Below are 18,968 nucleotides of genomic sequence, written 5' to 3'. Positions count from 1 at the left end.
GAGGTAGCTGGCACAGGGCCAGCCCCGGGGGGGGGGGAAGGGAGAGCATTAGGCGGCCGCGCTGTGGTATCCCCAGGACAAAGGGCCAGCCTGGTGGCATGGTGAGCCGAGGCAGAGCCTGGCACCGGGGCCGCATTCCTGGCACGAGGAAGGGTGCGGTGCCTCCCTGGGGGCTGGGAGCTTCCCTGATTTGAGTTTCTGGAGGTCAGACCCGGGCCCCTTGCCCGCGTCGCCATTCCGCAGTGCCTGCCTGCCTGCCTGGCTCCCGTCTGCGGCCTCTGAGCCTGCTCCGGCGGCCAGCGGCCAGGAGGGGGCACCGGGCAGGCCACACGCCCCGTCTGGGTGCAGTCTCAGTGCAGCGCCGGCGGCGGGCTTCCGCAGGGCCAGGCTCCAACACTGGTCCCTCCCCAGGTCTCAGGGCCCCTGCCCAAGGCCGTCTCAGAAATCTGAAGTTTTCTAAGACAAGGCCTAAGGCTGTCCTTGGAACACCCAGGTGAGGAGGAAGGCCCTGCCCGCCTGTCCCTCCGGAGTCACCGAGGAAGCACCAGGCCAGCGGCGGTGATGGAGGGTCTGGGGCAAGGCCTTGTCTGCGACAAGCGTGACAGCTTCAAAACCCAGGTGAGTGGGAAGTCTTTTCCTCACGTCACCCTGGAAATGTAGTCCGCTGTTCTCCTTGGAGTGGAAGCCCTTGGAAGACTTCTGCGTGGCCCATTGCAGGGGGGCAGCCCTCCTGTCTGCCACCACCATCCACGTGATGCTGGGGTCCAGGGCAGGGTGGAAACCCTCCTGGCTCAGCGACGGGTCTGCCTGGCCAGTGACCGGATGTGCAGTCTGCTGTCACAGCCAAGGGCAACGGTACCCCTTGGCCCGGACTGGAAAGGTGGGGAGGTGTGGGCCACGGGCTCCTGCCAGCACTTTACATGGGGACAGCACAGTGGGCTGCAGTCACAGGTGAGATGCCAGTCCCCTCCCACATTCCTGGGAGGGCCTCAGGGCTGCCCGCACACCGGCCCCACACCAGCCCGTCACCCGTGTCTCACTTTACCGGAAGCTGGGGTGTGCAGCTGACGCCACCACCAGGAGAAGGCAGTTTCCCAGGCAAAATGCCTTTCTGACGAGGCACTTCCATCCAGGGGAGACCTGGGGAGACCTGGGGCGCCCTGTGCAAAAGCAGGACTCGACTGCACCTCACACACACCCGGAGGACACCCCAGCTCTGCACTCACCGGCCTTCTTGGGGGCTGTAAACCAAGAGAACGTGACCAAGTGGCTTGTAAAAAGTTGGCTTTATTTGTCACTTATTCACCTTAACTCAGTTATGCCATTTTGGCGTCCACAGTGACAGTCCCCTGGAAGCTGGGGTCAGCCCCCACCCACCGTGATCACGGACCACAGAGCACGAGCCACGCAGGGCCCCACCCATGAGGCTTGCGCCCACAGCGTGCCCACGGATGGGGCCGAGCGAACTGCGTGCTGCGGGGAGGCTTCGAGTCTCTGCTCAGGACTGGGTCTGACAAGGCCACGTGTGATATGGTGGGATGCCCTGGACTGGGGGTGGTCAACAGACCTGTTGGGCCCATCCTGGGTCTGCTGCTGACTTGCCGGGTGGCTTTAGACAGGTCGCTTCTTGTCCCTTGGTCGGTCTGTTTGCTGGTTAGCGCTGCGAGTGAGGTGTCCTAGGAGCTCGGACTCAGCTCTACTGAGTCGTGACCATGGCTCTGTGCTTCGAAGGCCACTGTGGGCCTGCTGCTGGTGGGGCATCTCTCTCCGTGGGGCCCTGGTGCTCCCTTCTTAGACCTGGGGCATCCTCCAGGGAGAACTCCTCAGGCTCGTGGCGCCCGACTCTGCTGTCCCTGCTGTCAAGCACCGCCTGTCCCCCAAGGAGCCTCTCTGCAGACCTCAGAAAAGGTTCCACTGCCTAAAACCTAGGTCCCCTGTTACTACAAACAGAACTCATTTTAGACATCGTCTTTTCCTATCCAACACTGGAGCAACTTACTAAAAAAGCAAAAACAAAGACCCTAAGCTCTCTGACCCTGATTTTGCCTCGGATGTGGGGCCTGCACCCTCCTCTCTGCGGAGTGGTGCTGACAGACGAGGACAAGGTGGCATCTGGTCACTTACTTAACATGCATTTGGTCCTAGGCACAGTGAAAAAAGTGCTACATACACGACGGGAAGGTTTCAGCCTGGAAGGTACGGTGGCCTGCGAAAGCGAAGCCGTCTCCCCGTGTGAGTTCCACCACGGCAGTGAGCGGGAGGCCTGTCCATCGACGAAATGGAAGGACTGCACAGACACGCATCACTTCCAGGGTCCTCCGTACAGAGTCCACCCGGCTGGGCCAGGCGAAACTCCGTAAGGCTGGTGAATCCTGGCCTCGCTCAATCAGAGGACACAGACCCACGACAGAGACAGACAGACATGGTGGAGCCAAGCTGACTCCGTGCTCTTCAGCCTCAAAGCCCGAACAGAACAGTCAACGAGAATAGCCAACAGGCACATGCAGAAAAATTAACAGATGGCCCAAGAGTGTCTTCTGGAAAACCCATCCCTTTCTTTTGGAAGAGGCTTGTTCCTAAAAAACTACTTATAAAAAGGGAAAACAATGGTGTCTTCCAGAGAAACAGTTTGAAGCCAGATACTCTTACCCCTGATTGTGATAGGGACTCACTTGTGAGTCATGTCCACCAGAAAACATGATTTGCTCTCAGCCTCGTGCCCTACGGCCACAACGGAGACATGGCTACGAGGTTTGTGCTTCTAACCAAAAAGACGTTCCCTTAGTGGGGGAACAGCTCAGACCACTGCAGCCGCCTACGGCACTGAGCAGGTGCAAAGGTTAAAACAAAAAGTTACATGGACACGGGGACAGTCCTTTACCGTCCCCAACTCTGGCAGCTCCATAAAACCTCCCTTCTGCCCTCTTTTTGCCAATGCCAGAATAAAAAGCAAAATTTCAAACTGGAAAAATTCTAGCACTTTACAAAGTGGAATGAAAGAATATGAAATTCAAAAACATTATTAAACAAAAGTCCCGGTGCCGCAGCAGCACTCCCCGTGATGAGCACCTGACAGTGAGGCCTCGCTGTTCCCATCCCTTGCAATTCCGGGCAGGGCCCCCTCTCCCTGGTCCAAGGAGACACGGCTCAGAACAGGAGGGCCCCCATGCTGCCGACCTCGCTCTGCTCCTTCACGAAGATTTCAAAGTACTGGTAGATGATTGTGACTGCGAGCAGGATCCCGGTTCCAGACCCGATGGCGCCCAGGAAGTCGGCCAGGACGGAGAGGGCCCCGATGCACAGCCCGCCGAAGGCCGCAGCGGTGGGGATGTACCTGGGGAGTGGGGACCGATCAGCCATGTGCCACCATGGAGATCCCCACCCCCGGCCTGGCCACGAGAAGGGGCCGGGCCGTCAGACATGCCCACCTCTGGTTTAGGAACCTGACTCCGAGGTCACTCCACTACCTCCTTGAACCTTCACTGACTCACATGCCTTGATGGCCTAGACTAGGGCTGTGCTGTCCAGTAGGTGCCACATGAGGCTCATGAAATGGGACTACTCCAAATCGAGATGCTGAAGACATCACAAGAGGTTTTGAAAACAAGAACATAAAATATCTCATGATGCTTTTTCTTATGTTATCTACAACTTGAAATATAGTCTGAACATGTGGAATTAAATAAAATACATCATTAAGTTTAATCAGTTTTTTACTTTCAAGATATAACCTACATGCAACATTTTGTTAGTTTCAGGTATGTATGTATTTCTTTTAACGTGGCTAGTAGAAAATTTAAAATTTCCTAAGTGGCGTGGAAACTATTATGACTGAATGCTGGTATAAATCTAGAGGCCTCAGAGGAGTCTTATGAAGAGAACATTGCATACCGCCCCTGCAAGAGATCTGAAAACAACCTGAAACTTGCAACACTGGCTTTTCCTGTGGTTGCTTCCTTTAGGTGAGGCGATCAAGCTACAGGCCGGGCCGTGGGACAAGCCTGGTCTGCCACCTGATCTAGGGAACAGTTCTGCAGGGACACAGCCTCCTTCATCCGCGTAACGAACTGTCTGCGGCCGCTTCCCAGTGGCGGCGGAGGAAAGGAGCAGTCACGGCAGGCTCGAAAAGCCTGAGGTACTTAGTACCGCCACCCTGCTGCCTAAGAGGCAGCTCCATGGTAAGTGAAAAGGGGGTGCAAATGGCAAAGTGGCACATGCACACTGCAAGGGCCAGCCCGGAGCGTCCTCCTCTCCCGTATCCGACACCCAGCTGGTCACCAAGTGCTGTGGCCTCTCCTCTGCGTCCCCAAGTTCCTGCAGCACTTGGGGCCCCCTTCTGCCCCTGGCCCAAACTCCCACCATGGCCTCTGGGCGGTTGGCCTGCCCTCCCTCTGGTGGGTCTGCCTCCAGCACTGAGCGTCCTAAAGGGACCCTGGGCACTGTCCCTTCCCTGCGCAGCCTCACCAGGCTCACCTCACCTCAGCCCTCATCTGCACTTGGGCACCACCCCTCAGAGCACAGGTGTGTGTGTGTCGGGGGGGGCAGTGAGCCCCGTGCCCCAGTGGCCAGCTCACTGCCCATACCCTTACCACACCCTCTTGTACCCATGGGGCCGCGGGCCACTGTCTTGCTCCCTGGCGGGTCCCTCTTTGAGGAAGGGGGCTGCATGCGTTTATTATCCCATCCCCAGTCTCCAGCATCTTAGCAAGCGCATAAAGAATTAGAGACACAGGGGTCTTTTCTATCCTGTTACCCAAGGGTAGGAGTTAATGAGCCAGAAATCCCTAAGCCAGATCAGGATGCCTGGTGTGAAAGGAAACCACATATGCAGAGTCTGGGGGCTGGGGACCAGCACTCACCGGTTGAGTTCATGGACCATGGAAGTCTCTCGATGGCCCCTCATCACCATCTGCTGCTCCTTCAGCTGCTTTGCAACCTGCATGATGCCCACCAAGGAGACAACGTTAAATCTGAAACCTGAACTTGAAGGGAAGGCAGACGTGTCTCCTGGTGGGACTCAACGCTCACATCTTTTTCTCTTCCGCGCCCTCAACACTCACACAGGTAACTGTGACTTTGCCGTGGAGAAGTCACGTGACGAAACCTAACCGCACACTGTGGCTCCAGCTTCCCCAGCTGAGCGCTCCCTTACCCACTGGGCTTTTAGCTTTGGCCACTAAAGGTTCGGAGCTGCCCCGCAATGAGCATGGAACATCTGCGGGTGTTCACAGACCGCTTTCTTAGCAAGAGGAGACAGGCTGAGACCCCTCAGGCCCCAAACGGATAAGGACTATTGCTTCCTGGTTTAACCTCTCTAGACACTTACTGTAACTTATACTTACATCTTTGGCAGAGGAGCCCGAGACCTCGATCCATGTTTTGGAGAAGAACGCACACGAGCCGAGCATGAACACTATATACACCACGGCATGGACAGGATCTTCTAACACGGAGCCAAAGGATTCTGGTGGGGACAGGTAATAGCAAAGGCCGCCGACTGGGTATGCACGCGCTGGGCCCCCGGAAGAGGTATCCTGGAAAAGAATAACGCAGAGAGCCTGTGAGGGCCATTTCCTCATACCTTCGCATTAGGACAGACAGTTCTGAGCAGATGACAAAGATGACAATTTTGCTCAAGTGCCCGTAGTACAGTTCCCTCACCGAAAAGGGAGTTGAATGTGCTGAATCTGTAAAAGGCATGATTAGCAAATACCTATGGGTGAAGTATGTGGTCACGAGCAAGATGCACGGAGGCACATCCGGCAACCTGCCGCGGCGCTAAAACTGATGGCCCCGAGCGGCCGTACTTACAGACCAGGTGCCCAGCAGGCTGACCAGCAGGTTGCCACTGAAGCGGGCAGACAGCATTTGGGAGATGACGTACAGGTTGGACACCAGGGCGGACTGCAGGATGATGGGGATGTTGGAGGTGTAGAAGAGCTTGATCGGATAGGTGTTGTACTGGCCTCGGTAACGGGCTGACTTGATGGGCAGGTCCACACGGAAGCCCTGAGACACCAAACAGAGCAGAATGCCCTTCACTGCCTCATCCGGCCCACTGCCCAGAAGCCCCGGCCAGTCGGAGACAGCCACCAGGGAGCCGGCCCCAAGCACCGCTTCCAGGGCTCTGGTTCCTCTGCCTTACCCATCTCTGCACCTGGGGGCATTGGAACAGAAGGTTCCCAGTAGGGGCGCCTGGGTGGCTCAGTCAGCAAGCGTCTGCCTTTGGCTCGGGTCATGATCGTCGAGCCCCACGTCGGGCTCCCTACTCAGCGGGGAGCCTGCTTCTCCCTCTCCCTCTACCCCTCCCCCACACTCGTGTGCTCTCGTGCACTCTCTCTTCTCTCCTTCTATTCTCTCAAATAAATAAATAAAATCTTAAAAAAAAAAAGGTTCCCAGAAATACTGGCTTAAAAATGCACCAAAGCCCAGCAGAGATAATCCCATTTTTTTTAAAGATTTTATTTATTTATTCATGAGAGACAGAGGGAGGGGGAGGGAGAGGGAGGGGGGGGGAGGGAGAGAGAGAGAGAGAGAGAGAGAGAGAGAGAGAGAGAGAGCGCGAGCGCGCGCGCAGAGGGAGAAGGAGGCTCCCAAGGAGCAGGGAGCCTGATGCGGGACTCGATCCCAGGACTCTGGGATCACGACCTGAGCCGAAGGCAGACGCTTAACCATCTGAGCCACACAGGCGCCCATTTTTGTCAGAAACCAAAGTCCAGCACATAATATCCAGCTCTACGTGGAATACACTAGAAGAGCCTGAAGAACACATGCCCAAGTCCTAGCAGTGCTTCTCTCGCCTGTGCTTTCAGTGGCTCGAAGACCATGCCACCACAGCATCTGCCTCGCACCCCAGAACAGCCATTTAGGAGGTTTCTAATCATACACAGAAAAGCCAAGCTTTTCTATGAATATGACCTCTCCCTTGAAAACCCTTGGAGGAAGGGTTTCTTTTGTATGATTTTCACAAACTCTCAGTGCCTAGAACAGGGCTTAGAATATGTAAGACTTAAAATAAAATTTTCATGCTCCAAATGCAAATACTTGCCAAGCCCCTAGAGAGTCCTCTTGTTAGTAATGAGGCATCTGAGTCTTAGCCAAAAGAACAGAACTGTTAGCTCCTCGGAAAAAGCATTTGCCTGGTTTAAATGCCTTTCCAACAAGCATTCAACTACTCCCTCAACTGCTGTCTCTCCTTGTCAATAAATATTAGGGTACAAAGTGGCCGATCAAGAAATACAGAGATTAATCTGACTACAGAAAAGCCAACTGGCAGCTCAGCTCTCTTGTTCAGAAGTGACGCAGACGAATAATGTGAAGGATAAGAGGAAGGCCTTTTCCACGCTGAGGCTCGTGCCCACAGTTATGGTACAAACTCTGGGTAAGACAGAGACGCGGTGTTAGTTTGGTTACTTTTCACTTCTCTTGAACTAATAACTTAAAAATATATCCTTTCTATCTGTCAGCAGGCCCAATGCAAAGGAACACGATTCCAGAAATGTTAGCTCTGCCTCAACTGTGTTTCGTTCCGGCCAGTCCCCCGACTCGGTGGAAGGCACCTGTCCTCCCAATGCCATCTCATGTCAGTACAAGGCGATGGGATGGGCGCCCCCTGGGTGTGCATGGGGGACGCGTACACCAAAGCATTCTGACACTCAAATGCAGACCATCAAAACTCGCCACGCTGGGGTCTGGACGCACCTGGAAATAGATCACCACTGCAAAAACAAAGATGGTGGCAATCAGATTCATAAGGTTGGGAAGATTCTGCCGGTAGAAGGCCTCTCGAAGGGCTCGGACCTTGTCGGTGCGGGTGGCCAGGAGATGGAAGAGTGCAATGATGGCGCCTTCGAATTCCATTCCTGTTGGTGAAGGAGAGGGTGCACATGGTAAAGAAACCACCCACCAACTAAATTTGGCTCTAAGAATTTTCTCAGTGGCCAAAAAGACTAAGCCCTACCATTTGCAGTGCCTACTCCCATAACCACAGGGAGAGAGTTCTCTCATCCATTGCTTTTGTAGAGACTGCAACCTGCAGAAAGGGCTACCTTACCTTCTTAATTAATCGATCTCAAGTCTTTAGCATGTACGAATCAATGGCTACTGGATGTGTGGCATAATGATCAGTTACAAAAACATAAAGGCAGGGTCTGCTGAACCCCAGTTGAAGGGGCCCTACACTGAAGAGGGGCCTCCAAGCTGCCAGATTCTCTTGCCTGAAACGCCCGGCCAGTCGGAGCATCAGCAGCTCCAAAGGGCGGGTGGGGCTCGGGCTCTGCCCCCTACACGGATGGCCAAGCGCAAAGGACCACACGTGTGTCCACCACAAGGCTGATCCAAATCTGAGTTGATGCCCTACCCCAAGAGGGTGTGGAAGGAGGCAGGCCAGTAAGAGCCAGGAAACCACAGCCACGAAGCAGGCTGAGCTTGCCAGAAACTGAAGGGAAAGAGCGAGACTGGGTACTTGACCTGAGGAGCAGGCAGCAGAGGGACAAGTGAGAGGAACCCGGGGAACACAGGGCTTCAGTAAGGCCTACAGTTGTCTTAATTTTCAAGAAATTTATAGAGTTAAACAAAGCCAAAGCAAGGAACAAGAGCACTGTATTACTGTGTAATCTCTGCTAACCCAGGACAGTCTTGTGTCATGACACAGTCTAGCGGCGCGCATGCCTGAAGCTAGTGCCGTGTCTAGAGCCATGGTCTCTGAGGGCAGCTGGGGGCACCGGTAACAGTCGTGTGAGGTGTGCCCTGGGACTGTCCTGCCACAGCATTTGCTCGTTTCTAACACATGGCGGCTCGCACCACCTGCTGCTGTTCCCGGGCCATTTCAAGACGAGACTGTAGGCCAACCATCTAATGGGCATCACCACGGACCTCTTCTGGAATGTGGCTTCTGTGAAGGAAACACTGTCCCAACTGTAATTCCTCACCCCACCCTGGGACGTTGTACTCAGTCCCCCGCAGCCCTGCTCCCAGGCTTGTGACAGCACTGGCCTGTCTTCGCAGGGCACAGGGTTCAGGGATCTGAGAGCTGGAGCCAGGACAAGCTCGTGCCTCACAGGGGACGCCGCCCCAGCCGCCAGGGAAGAGCTTGTTCCCTTCTGCCCTCTGTCCACACTGCTGGTCTCAGTTCCGACTCCTCTCCCCCTTGTTCATTCTGCACCAGCCACACGCACTGGCCTTGAACACCAGCTACACTCCCACCTCACGGCCTTGGCAGCGGGCTGTTCCCTTCAAATGGGACATTCTTCGCACACTCCCTCCCCTCAGCAGGGCTTTGTTCCAAGGCGGGGGATGCTGATCACCCAGACTGACCCTGTGACAACCCTCGCAGCATCTCCAACTTCTTTCTCTGTCTTGTTTTTCCCCGAGGTACCTGTTGTAACACCTGCCATGTGGAACACTCAGCTCACTCTGCATTCCCAGTGGCTAGAACAGCGCCTGGTCCTTCACAGATGGCCGATAAAGTATTTGTTGAGTGAAGGGCAATGCCAGGGTTAAGCTCTAGTTCTCCTAATTTTTAACATCATTTCTTAAAATTCACTACCTGCTGCATCTCTGGGGACAAGACAGAGCTTCCAAGTGTGAAGAGTTACTTCAGGTGCAGAGACTAACGGTCCCCGCTCATCCCATCTGGGCTGTGCCCACTTGCCCAGGGAATGGCTGTTCTCCCGTGAGAGGGTCATGGTCACGAACATGTTTCCATGTGCACAGGCCACACTGCAGCAGAGCTCCAGATGTGCTGCCGTACTGTCTTCTCAGGCCTGTGACCGTTGTGCCTTCTGCCCTCCTCCAGGGCCCAGTCCTCGACACCCCACTCCTCCCTTCCCCCCACCTCACAGTTCTCACAGCAACATTCGCTGCCCACACGCGCGCCTTGGAGTGACCCTTCCTGGCTGTGCTTCTTCCCGGCTCAGTCCCAAACATGACCAGCTGACAGCAAAACACTAAGCCAGAAACACACCCAACTTTGCTCTGCGATTTTCCATCACCCTTGAAAGAACCTCCTTTGCCCCGTCTCTTACACTCTTATCTCCTTGTGCCCTTGCTCCATGCTTTCCACCTCGGGCCGGCTGCTCAAAGCTGGACGACGGAACAGCTACTGGGCTGTGTTCTCCGCCCATCTTCCCCTCGATTCCAGGCTGAATCACTCCTTCCATGCTCCAACCCCCACTGCCTCACTGCCTGCTCCTCAACGGAAGGTGGCTTCCGCTTCCGGGCCTTTGCTGACTCCTCCCCTCCTGGGCCCCACTCTGGTATCGCTTCCTCATACTTCAGGATGCTCCCAGGCCGGTTATAGTGAGAGTCTTCACAAACCTGAACCCTTATGATCTCCCTTACCCTCCTGCCTTTTCACACCCATCCCTGAAAAACCTTGCCTTCCACCCTCTCGTTTCTCCCAATTTGTCCTGGATTTCCTACAATTCCATAAGTGCCCAGGGAGGAACCAAGTCTGCTCTGGCCCCTCTTCTCTGAGGCTGACAGTTCCTACGTCAAGGAATCTCTTGGGTGCATGTGGCCTTCATTTGTGCAGGGACCTACTTTGAGTCTCACTAATGAGATCCCTTGGTCTCTGGATGCCAGGGACTGTTTCCAGCATTCATCGCAAAGAAAAATAAATACGTATGAATACTTATTTCTCATGAGACTCTTCTGAGTGAATAACATTGTGATGAAAAAACCTGATTTTCCTTTCCTAATAAGTCACACTTCCCTAAATATTTAGGAAGTTTTATTAAAGACACCGTCTGTAACAAGATTGCCTTCTTTGTAGGTAGAACATTTACACGAGACATACATCTATTTTGAGCCAGGCATCACAGAATTTTATGTTATTTCTCATTAATCCTGGCACCCACGGCTCACAGGCAGAGGAATGTGCCCAAGGCCACTTAGCTACTACCAGCAACTGCCAGGACTTAAACCCAGTGAGCTCCAAGTTCAGGCCTCTCTCCCAAAACTGCCCCTCACACGAGCAAGTGTGTTGGTTCTGTAATTTCATTTTTAGAAACTTATTCACTGCAAGCGACTGCCAAGATCTGTAAAGATGAACATGTGAGGATGTGCACTGTTTCACTGCTGCAATGACAGCAAAACTGGAAACAACCTCCGTGTCCATCACAAGACTGGTTATAATAAATATTGTTTCATCTTTGCAACGGAAGTCCATACCGTGCTGAGGAAAACGAGGCGAAATTATGTATTCAGGCACAGCAAATGTCCATGAAATACAGGAAAAATGCAAGTTAGACATCTTGATGAGCACAAACCTATCTGTGTTTAAAAAATTCTGCAGAGAGAGGTTACTTTAAAAAACAAAAACGAAAACTCTGCTGATACACACAGGAAAATTAGAAGAGATGCACCTAAAACTAAGCTAATTTTTCCTTGGCACAGGAGAACTTCTGTTTCCTGCCTTGCACACATTGGTACTTTTTACTAAACCCTGTCCCCAGGGAAGGCCAGGGCCCTTACCTCGGCCGGTGTTGACAGTGGTGGGGCTGAACGCCTTCCACACGATGGTCTCGCAGATGTTCGTGGCAATGAAGAGGGAGATCCCAGAGCCCAGGCCATACCCTTTTTGCAGAAGTTCATCCAAAAGCAAGACAATTAAGCCAGCAACAAAGAGCTGTGAAAATTTAGAGAGAAAATAAAAAAAAAAATAAAGAAACCCAAACAGACTGCGCATTACTGTTCTTCACGGGCCTGGTTCTTTCCTTCCACAGTACCAAGCTTCTCTGCTATCAATGCTAAAGGCAGGGTAGGCCTCGGACAGTAGAGCCTTCCTCTGGTGAACTTGGGAAGGCTACCCCAGGGGCTCCAGCTTCTTCTCATGCTTCTTTTATGTATGCCTCAGATCTGTCATTCAGGAGTCTGAGTGGGAGGGGCTACTCCGAAGGGGGGACACGGCAGAGCCGCACTGACCTGAATGGTGATTAACAGGCAGATTCCAGCACCCATTTCAGAAGGATCTCCGTACATTCCTGTCATCACATACACGATGGACTGGCCGATGGTAATGATCATGCCGAATACTGGAATCACAAGAACACAGTGTTCTCAAAGTGGGACACTCCACGGTCTGGAGAGAACAGTTCCAGAACACCTACTGTGCGCCAGGCACCAGGGAGGACGATGATGGAGATGAAGAATACAGACAATGCCCGTGAGGAGCTCAATACAGGAACACTCGGTAGCCCCATGGCCAAGGTACAAGAGTACTGAGTACAAGTACTCAAATGCCTTCTAACAAAAGCCTACGACCTCTTTGATTTCAGCTTCTCCTAAATTCACTTTCCTTTCAGTAATGGCAGGAGAAAAAGAGTTGAAGTGTACTAATCTAGTACTTTTTTTTTTTTTAAGATTTCATTTATTTGACAGAGAAAGAGAGCGAGAGAGCACAAGCAGGGCGAGTGGCAGAGGGAGAGGGAGCAGCAGACTCCCCAGAGCCCAATGCAGGGCTCGATCCCAGGACTCTGGGATCATGACCTGAGCCAAAGGCAGACACTTAACCGACTAAGCCACCCAGGCGCCCCACTAATCTAGTTCTTATGAAAGGTGAGTCAGGGAGCAAGGGAATACGATGTCCAGAGGCACGTGATTTGGTGATGGCACTGACCTGCAGCACCCAAACTCAGGTCAGGTCGCTTGGGCTCTGGAGAGTTCCCTAGCTTGAATACATGCCTGGGCCCTCTACAGGCCCATCATCCGGGTCTGAGTCCAGCAAACTGAATATTAGCTCTGGGATAAAGTGATCCCTTCTCAGCTTGTAGTTAATGTGCTTTTGAAGAAAAAACTCACAAAGTAGTCAATTTTCTTTAGCCACAAAGCTCTTCTGGCCCAAGAGACACTTTCCTTTTTGTATGAACATGTCTTTGTTTCTTCTAGCTCATTAGACTGCATTGTTAGGCACAGTGGAATCCACATGTTTTTATTGGTTCCACAATACTAGATGGGTTTGGGATTCAATTTCAGCTTTTCTGCTTAGTTTGCACATAAAATACAATTTTACTCTGAAGTGCCTGTCAAATAGTTTCCATTTGACTTTTTTAAAAAGTGCCTAATAAAACAGATGTCTTAAGACAGAAAAATTTCAAAAAACTGTCCAAGACTAAAGAGAAAATGGCTGATTTGTGCTTTTGAAAAATAATACATGTGTATATTTTTAAATCCTGATTTGTGTCTGAAACTGACAAGTCTGAATTGGATTTGTCTTTCTTGCTCAGTCATTTAACTTACTAACTTCAGAATATCTGTAAAACATGCTGGTGTGGAAGAAAACATGGCTGCGTAGGTAGCTGTAAATGTCATTTCCTAATTAATACATTTCACTTCACAGCCAGAGGCTGCATGTGGTTCATTCTGAGGACTGGTTACTATTACTAGTAACATATTATTTGCTATAAAGCAAATACCATTATCATCCTCACTATTACAGATGAAGAGACTGAGACTTCAGAGCTGTCATCTAACTTCGTCCCAGCTCAGAGCTAGGACATAGCAGAGCTGGATGGAGAGGACCCCTTTCCCCTAAGCTGAATCCTTTCCAACTCCCAGCAGAGAGAAAACACCACTTGTTGGGTAACTACTGTGTGCCAGGCACTGAGAGAGATTTTACACACACTATTTAATTGAAGTCTTACAACAGCTCTGAAGTTTTCCTTCTAAGTGGCAAGGAAACTGTGGCTGGCGGAGGGTGAGACTGCCAAGCCCTGCAAGCCCTGCTCCTTCTCCTTCCCCTCGATCACATGGTGTCTGGGGCCTGTGCCCCCCATGTCCCCCCGCGCTGCCTGCCTCATCCAGCCCCTCCAGGTGCTCTCTCACTAAAATAGCCCGCAGTACATACAGGGTTGGTGGGCCAAGAAGGTTACATTGTACAAAAACACCTGTTTTTATGCCCTTTAGAGCAAATTTGAATTCTCACCTACAGACATCTGAACATTATTCAAAATCTCACTTACGCTTTTGGGCTCCATTAAAGAGGGCTCGGTCTTTCGGGGTGTCACCAACTTCAATTATTTTAGCGCCAGCCAAGAGCTGCATGATGAGGCCGGAGGTGACAATGGGAGAGATACCCAGCTCCATCAATGTACCTTGAAGAAAGGGCAAGGCAAAACACAGCCAGTATGAGCTTGGAAAAGCAACACATTATTAAGAAAACGAATGAGCAGAATTCGACGGTGTGCCCTGTATACAAATCCAATGTGTTTCAGTTTGCTAGCAGCATTTAATTTCAAAAATAATCCCTAAATATCAATGATTAGAGTATAATTCAATTCATTCTGTTCAGTCTGCCAGGCAACATCTTATTCTGTTTAGGAAGTCACATGGCATTTAAACAGACAACTGCATTTAAATTCACCCCAAACAGATTCATTCTGGTTTCACAGAGATAAGAAAGGTTCGTCTCTTCATCAGTTCATAAAAAAGGATAACATTCAAATAATTTCCAGAGTTTGAAAGGTCTGCACCATTGTATCTAGTTGTGAATAAACCTCTATTTCTATTATGCTAAAATGAGCTACACTTCCAACTGATTTACAACTTAATTTGAACTATGTTTAAAAAGCAAGTTAATCAAAAGCAGTATCAACATAAATGTTCAAATCCTACCCCCCATAGGTAATGGGTTAGAGTATACAAAACACCATTATATATTTTTTTGGACACGTATATGTAACCTATAGATATGAAGATGTAGCTCAGAAATAAATTACATATTCTAAAAATGTTATCAAAACAGGAGAAAGACCAGTACAAATGTCATCATTTCAGTTGTTTAAAAAACATTCTAGTTTTTCCATGTTTTTTTATCCTCTACGACCTAGACTTATCTTGTTATTACAGGTTTTATGTTGCATTCAAGTGCCTCGGTGCTGAACTGGGCATCTGCTCAGGCTATTCAACACAGGGCGCTAGCATTCCTCCCCAACACTCTCTGAATTCCACATAAAGCCAAAGCCTGTAATTTAACCAAAGGAGGCCAGTCAAATCCACACTGCAGAGTGGTACAGATGGCCAGAGTCCTACCTCTGTTAGAGGCTAGAATCACTCTCATCCAATAGAAAGGGTCAGCTGAATCTGAAGACATGATACCAAATAGCGGGATCTAGAAACAAGCAGAGAAAAGGAGGCAGCACACTGACCCCCAGCCTGCTCTTCATCCCACCCCAGTTCTGAAAAAGGAACTGCGCTTACCTGGCAGCACACTAAGAAGATAAAGAGGGTGATTGCAGTCCACAGCACTTTCTCTTTAAACTGAATCTACAGTAGAAGAGAATGCATTAAGGCAGTGGTTCTTTATATAAGCAAGTTAATAGAAATGAACTTGAATTGGACCCCTTTCTCTGTTCACCAGAGAAGTGAGCCTCGAACACTCCCAATTGTGTGCCAAACATAAGCATTGAAACCTGAGTATGTGTGTTGCATACTTTCTATGTACAAGACAGTTGCGCAGAGACCTTCACACGTACCATTTCATTTGATCCTCATATCACATAGTGTTATCTTTACAATGAGAAAACAGTCTTAGGAAAGCTAACTTGCTCCAAATCTCACAGCTGAAGTGAGTTTTGAGTGCAAAATCTTTGCTCTTAATCACCAGCATTAACAGTTTAGGATCAGATCCCAGATCAAACAATGTTCCAACAGCAAGGAATTCCTAAAACAGACCAGTCCTTACAACCAGCCAAGGATAGTGATCATTCAAAAAGGTTTTGTAATTGATAAAATCTTGCAATTCTGTAGCTAACCAATTTGCAATGTGTGATAGTTCCACAGTGCATTTGCTACGAATTAAGGGTAAAACAATGTAATAAAAAATACTGGGGGGGGGAAGCAGGGAGAGTTACACCTTTAACCTACTCAATGCCTACTAACAGCACCTATTTAAGACTTCACATCTCCTTGGGTACACAGGTAGGCCAAGTGACTACTGGGAATTATTTTATAGATGACGAGTAAGTACCATCAGATAAATTTAGAATCCCCTCCCAAGGTCCCTCTGGTACCAAGTAGAACTGGCAGCTTTTCCAGGTGTTCTGCCTCAATAACTGAGTGCCTTCCCTAGTACTTGCTGCCTATCCTGCAAGAAAGGGTTTAAAGGGCTTAAAAAACACAGTTAATTACTGTGTTGGACTGAGGATTTTGATATGGAAAAATATCTTGTGAGCGACAGCATTAAGTGAATAAAACTGTGCTCTGAAAAAGTACTTTTTAACTGGAGGGGAGGGGAAGTCTAAAGTCTACACGAGCTCTGAGACACAGTCTGGCTCTCTGGTCAGAATAGAAGTTGAGGTCTTCCATGACTGCCTTTAGGCAGGCCCCAAGAAGACCGCCACGCAAAGGCTGTGGGCACTCACATGAACCTGGGGTGAATTCACAGAACCCTCCTTCCTCTTGAGAATGCTCCCTTTCCCACCTGTCCCCTCACCACACCAAGAAATTAGGAGGCCAAGGGAAGGTAACACCACTTCCGGCTAACTAGTTGAAAGGATTCTTTATGGGAAAAAAGAGTAGACAATTTTTTATAAGACTCCTCATTTCTTAATAACCAAGTCTCCTCTCCTGGATGCAGCCAAATTCAACAGCAAAACTTCAAAAGCTCTTTATCTCAGTCCTGTCTACTTTACCTTTGAAATAGCCCCTGAATCAGCCAACAATCACTTCTCATTCAAAAAGCTTTTGAAATTGATAAAATCTTGCAATTCTGTAGTTAACTAATTTGCAATATGTGATAGTACCACAGTGTATTTGCTATGAATTAAGGGTAAAACAATGTAATAAAAAGTACTGGGGAGGCAGGGAGCCCACCCCATACACCCTCTGTTACAAAAGCCTTGAAACCACTCTCATCTTGTACCGATTTCCAGAGCATTTTCTAATCACCTGGCCCTTCCATTGCTCCCCACCACCCTTTATGTTCTAGCAATATGGTACTAGAGCTAACACTCTCCCATCTGCTTGTCTGCTTTGCACACCATATATACCTTATGCCTGGAATTCCTTTCCCTCTCCTCAAAAAAATTATTCTTCCATTAAAACCACCATCAGAAACCACATCTTCCAGAATTAATCCCTTCCTGAGCCACTGCTACACCCTGCACATGTTTTTACTGCTCCATCTACCACACTTAGTTACAAGGTCAAGGGCAGACAGCTATTAAGAGGTTTGTAAGGATGGGTCCCAGGCTTGTCTACCTCCAGAGCTATAACTTTTCTACTATGCTAGGCTGTTGGGGTGGAAGGGACAACTTTGTATTTTGCCCATCAAAGGCAGCACGTATGTGGAACACTTATACAAAATGATTTTAAGTTAAAAAAAAAAAGACTTCAAGAATGTTAGTGTCCATATTGATGTCAAGTACACAGATGTATATGTGAATGCATGAACAACAGTCTGAAAAGAATCTGAAGACAAAAATCTTTTACTATTCATTCTCTTGAATGCAAGAATCTAAATAAAACTTCCCCATTGTTTAACAGCTTCACTAACATTGGCAACACTCGCTATCCTGTGCTGTGTAGGAGCAGAAATTCTGATGAAGTTTCTGCATTTTTATCTTCTCATGTTTTAATATGTCTGCTGTAAAAAGCAGGGTTCACAAAATGCCCTTTTTCTCTGTACCTTTTATGGCGACTGTCAGAGTACTAACTCATATGCACAGGACAAAGTGACTGCTCTTAGCTCCTTTTAGCACATGCATACTAAAAGCTTCTCCTAGGAAAAAACAACCCAGCCATGAAGTGCTCCTGTTGGAGGTGAAGAAGGAAAGGTAACTCAATCCGAGTATCCTGAGGCTTTTGAGGCCTTACTCATTCACCCCCGAGATCCACTTTTGGGACAGAGCAAACCAGAGGCTTTGTTTGCTGGAGTAAAATCCACAAAAGATGCTCCAAATAAAGCACCATGATTTCGGTGGAAATTCCCACACAACCAGGTCACCTTCCCACAAAGCTCAGGAGTATACACAACTACACTCCAGGAGAAAGGGATGGAAAACAGAGTTTCCATCTGGTGTGTTGAAGCCATTTTTAATTGTACTGTAAACTTCGAGCGCCCAGACAGTTCATGAAACCTTCTTGGACGGCGATTTCGGGAACTTACCTTCCTCTCCGGCTTCTGAATTTCCGGCAGGATGACACAGAAGGGCTTGATGACTTCCAGAAATTTGACTTTTATGGGAGAGACAAAAGCAGAGTTAGGGCACGTAAAAACCTTCCCCGCTCCCTGGGGAAGCGTTCTGCCTAGCATAAGGAGCAGGGACTAGGGGACCTGACCGCGCGCGGGGACCCGGAGGAGGGCCGGGGACGCGGGCCTCAGTCTGCGGGGACCCGGGCGGGCCCGGGGGGTGGCCGCTCGCCCGGACCGGTGAGGGGAAGGGGGATTTTGATCCTTCCCGGCGTTGCTGGGGGCTACCCCGAGGGACTCACTCGCCATGGCGGCGGCAGCTCGGGCTCCGGATCCCGCTTCTGCTCCGCTCCACTCCGGGTGAGGTGAGGCTGTCCGCGGCCCAACCCGCTCCGGAGCGCTGCGCCTCCACCGAGAGACACGTCAGTGCTAGCACCGCGGCGAGCGGCGCGGCGCGGCACGGGGCGGAGTTGGGGGCGGGCCGCAGGCTGCTTCCGCTTCCTGCCACGCGCTGCGGGCCGGCCGCGGCGCCGCACCGCAGCCGCCGAGGCCACAACTCCCGGCATGCAGCGGGGCTCCAGGGCCTCCCGGGAAGAGGGTGCGAGACGCCGGGGCGGGGCGCGGGGCACGCCGGGATTGGGAGTGTGCTGAGGCTGCGCAGACCTGGCTAAGCGAGATCGTGTGGGTGCCGGCTGTGTGGTGGCTTCAGCGGCTGAGTGGGTGTCGGCTGGTAGAGAACCTGAGGCAAAGGGCAGCAGCCGTCTGTGCCCACAGCCCTGCGAGCAGGGAGGTGTCCCAGGTCTCCTCTATGCCCTTCATAGTACTTATAATTATGAGT

The 18,968-nt window shown here is 50.6% G+C and overlaps 1 protein-coding gene across 1 annotated transcript; it reads right to left on the bottom strand.

Moving 5' to 3' along the window:
- Positions 1 to 1,271: 1,271 nt before the first annotated feature.
- Positions 1,272 to 18,595, bottom strand: SEC61A1 (SEC61 translocon subunit alpha 1). Its single transcript, XM_028101648.2, has 12 exons — positions 18,433 to 18,595; positions 18,107 to 18,174; positions 15,199 to 15,264; positions 15,031 to 15,109; positions 13,962 to 14,093; positions 11,926 to 12,035; positions 11,476 to 11,629; positions 7,702 to 7,862; positions 5,812 to 6,009; positions 5,343 to 5,534; positions 4,860 to 4,936; positions 1,272 to 3,334 (listed from the first exon to the last, which is right to left on the bottom strand). Exons 1-12 carry the CDS (start codon positions 18,437 to 18,439, stop codon positions 3,148 to 3,150), a joined length of 1,431 nt encoding a protein of 476 aa, XP_027957449.1. The 5' UTR covers positions 18,440 to 18,595; the 3' UTR covers positions 1,272 to 3,147.
- Positions 18,596 to 18,968: the final 373 nt, after the last annotated feature.

This window comes from Eumetopias jubatus, unplaced genomic scaffold (genome assembly GCF_037043125.1).
Source record: "Eumetopias jubatus isolate StellerSeaLion01/CBP00866 unplaced genomic scaffold, mEumJub1_p1.0 scaffold_1, whole genome shotgun sequence".
In the NCBI taxonomy this organism is placed as follows: domain Eukaryota; kingdom Metazoa; phylum Chordata; class Mammalia; order Carnivora; family Otariidae; genus Eumetopias; species Eumetopias jubatus.
This window is presented reverse-complemented; position numbering and strand designations above follow the sequence as displayed.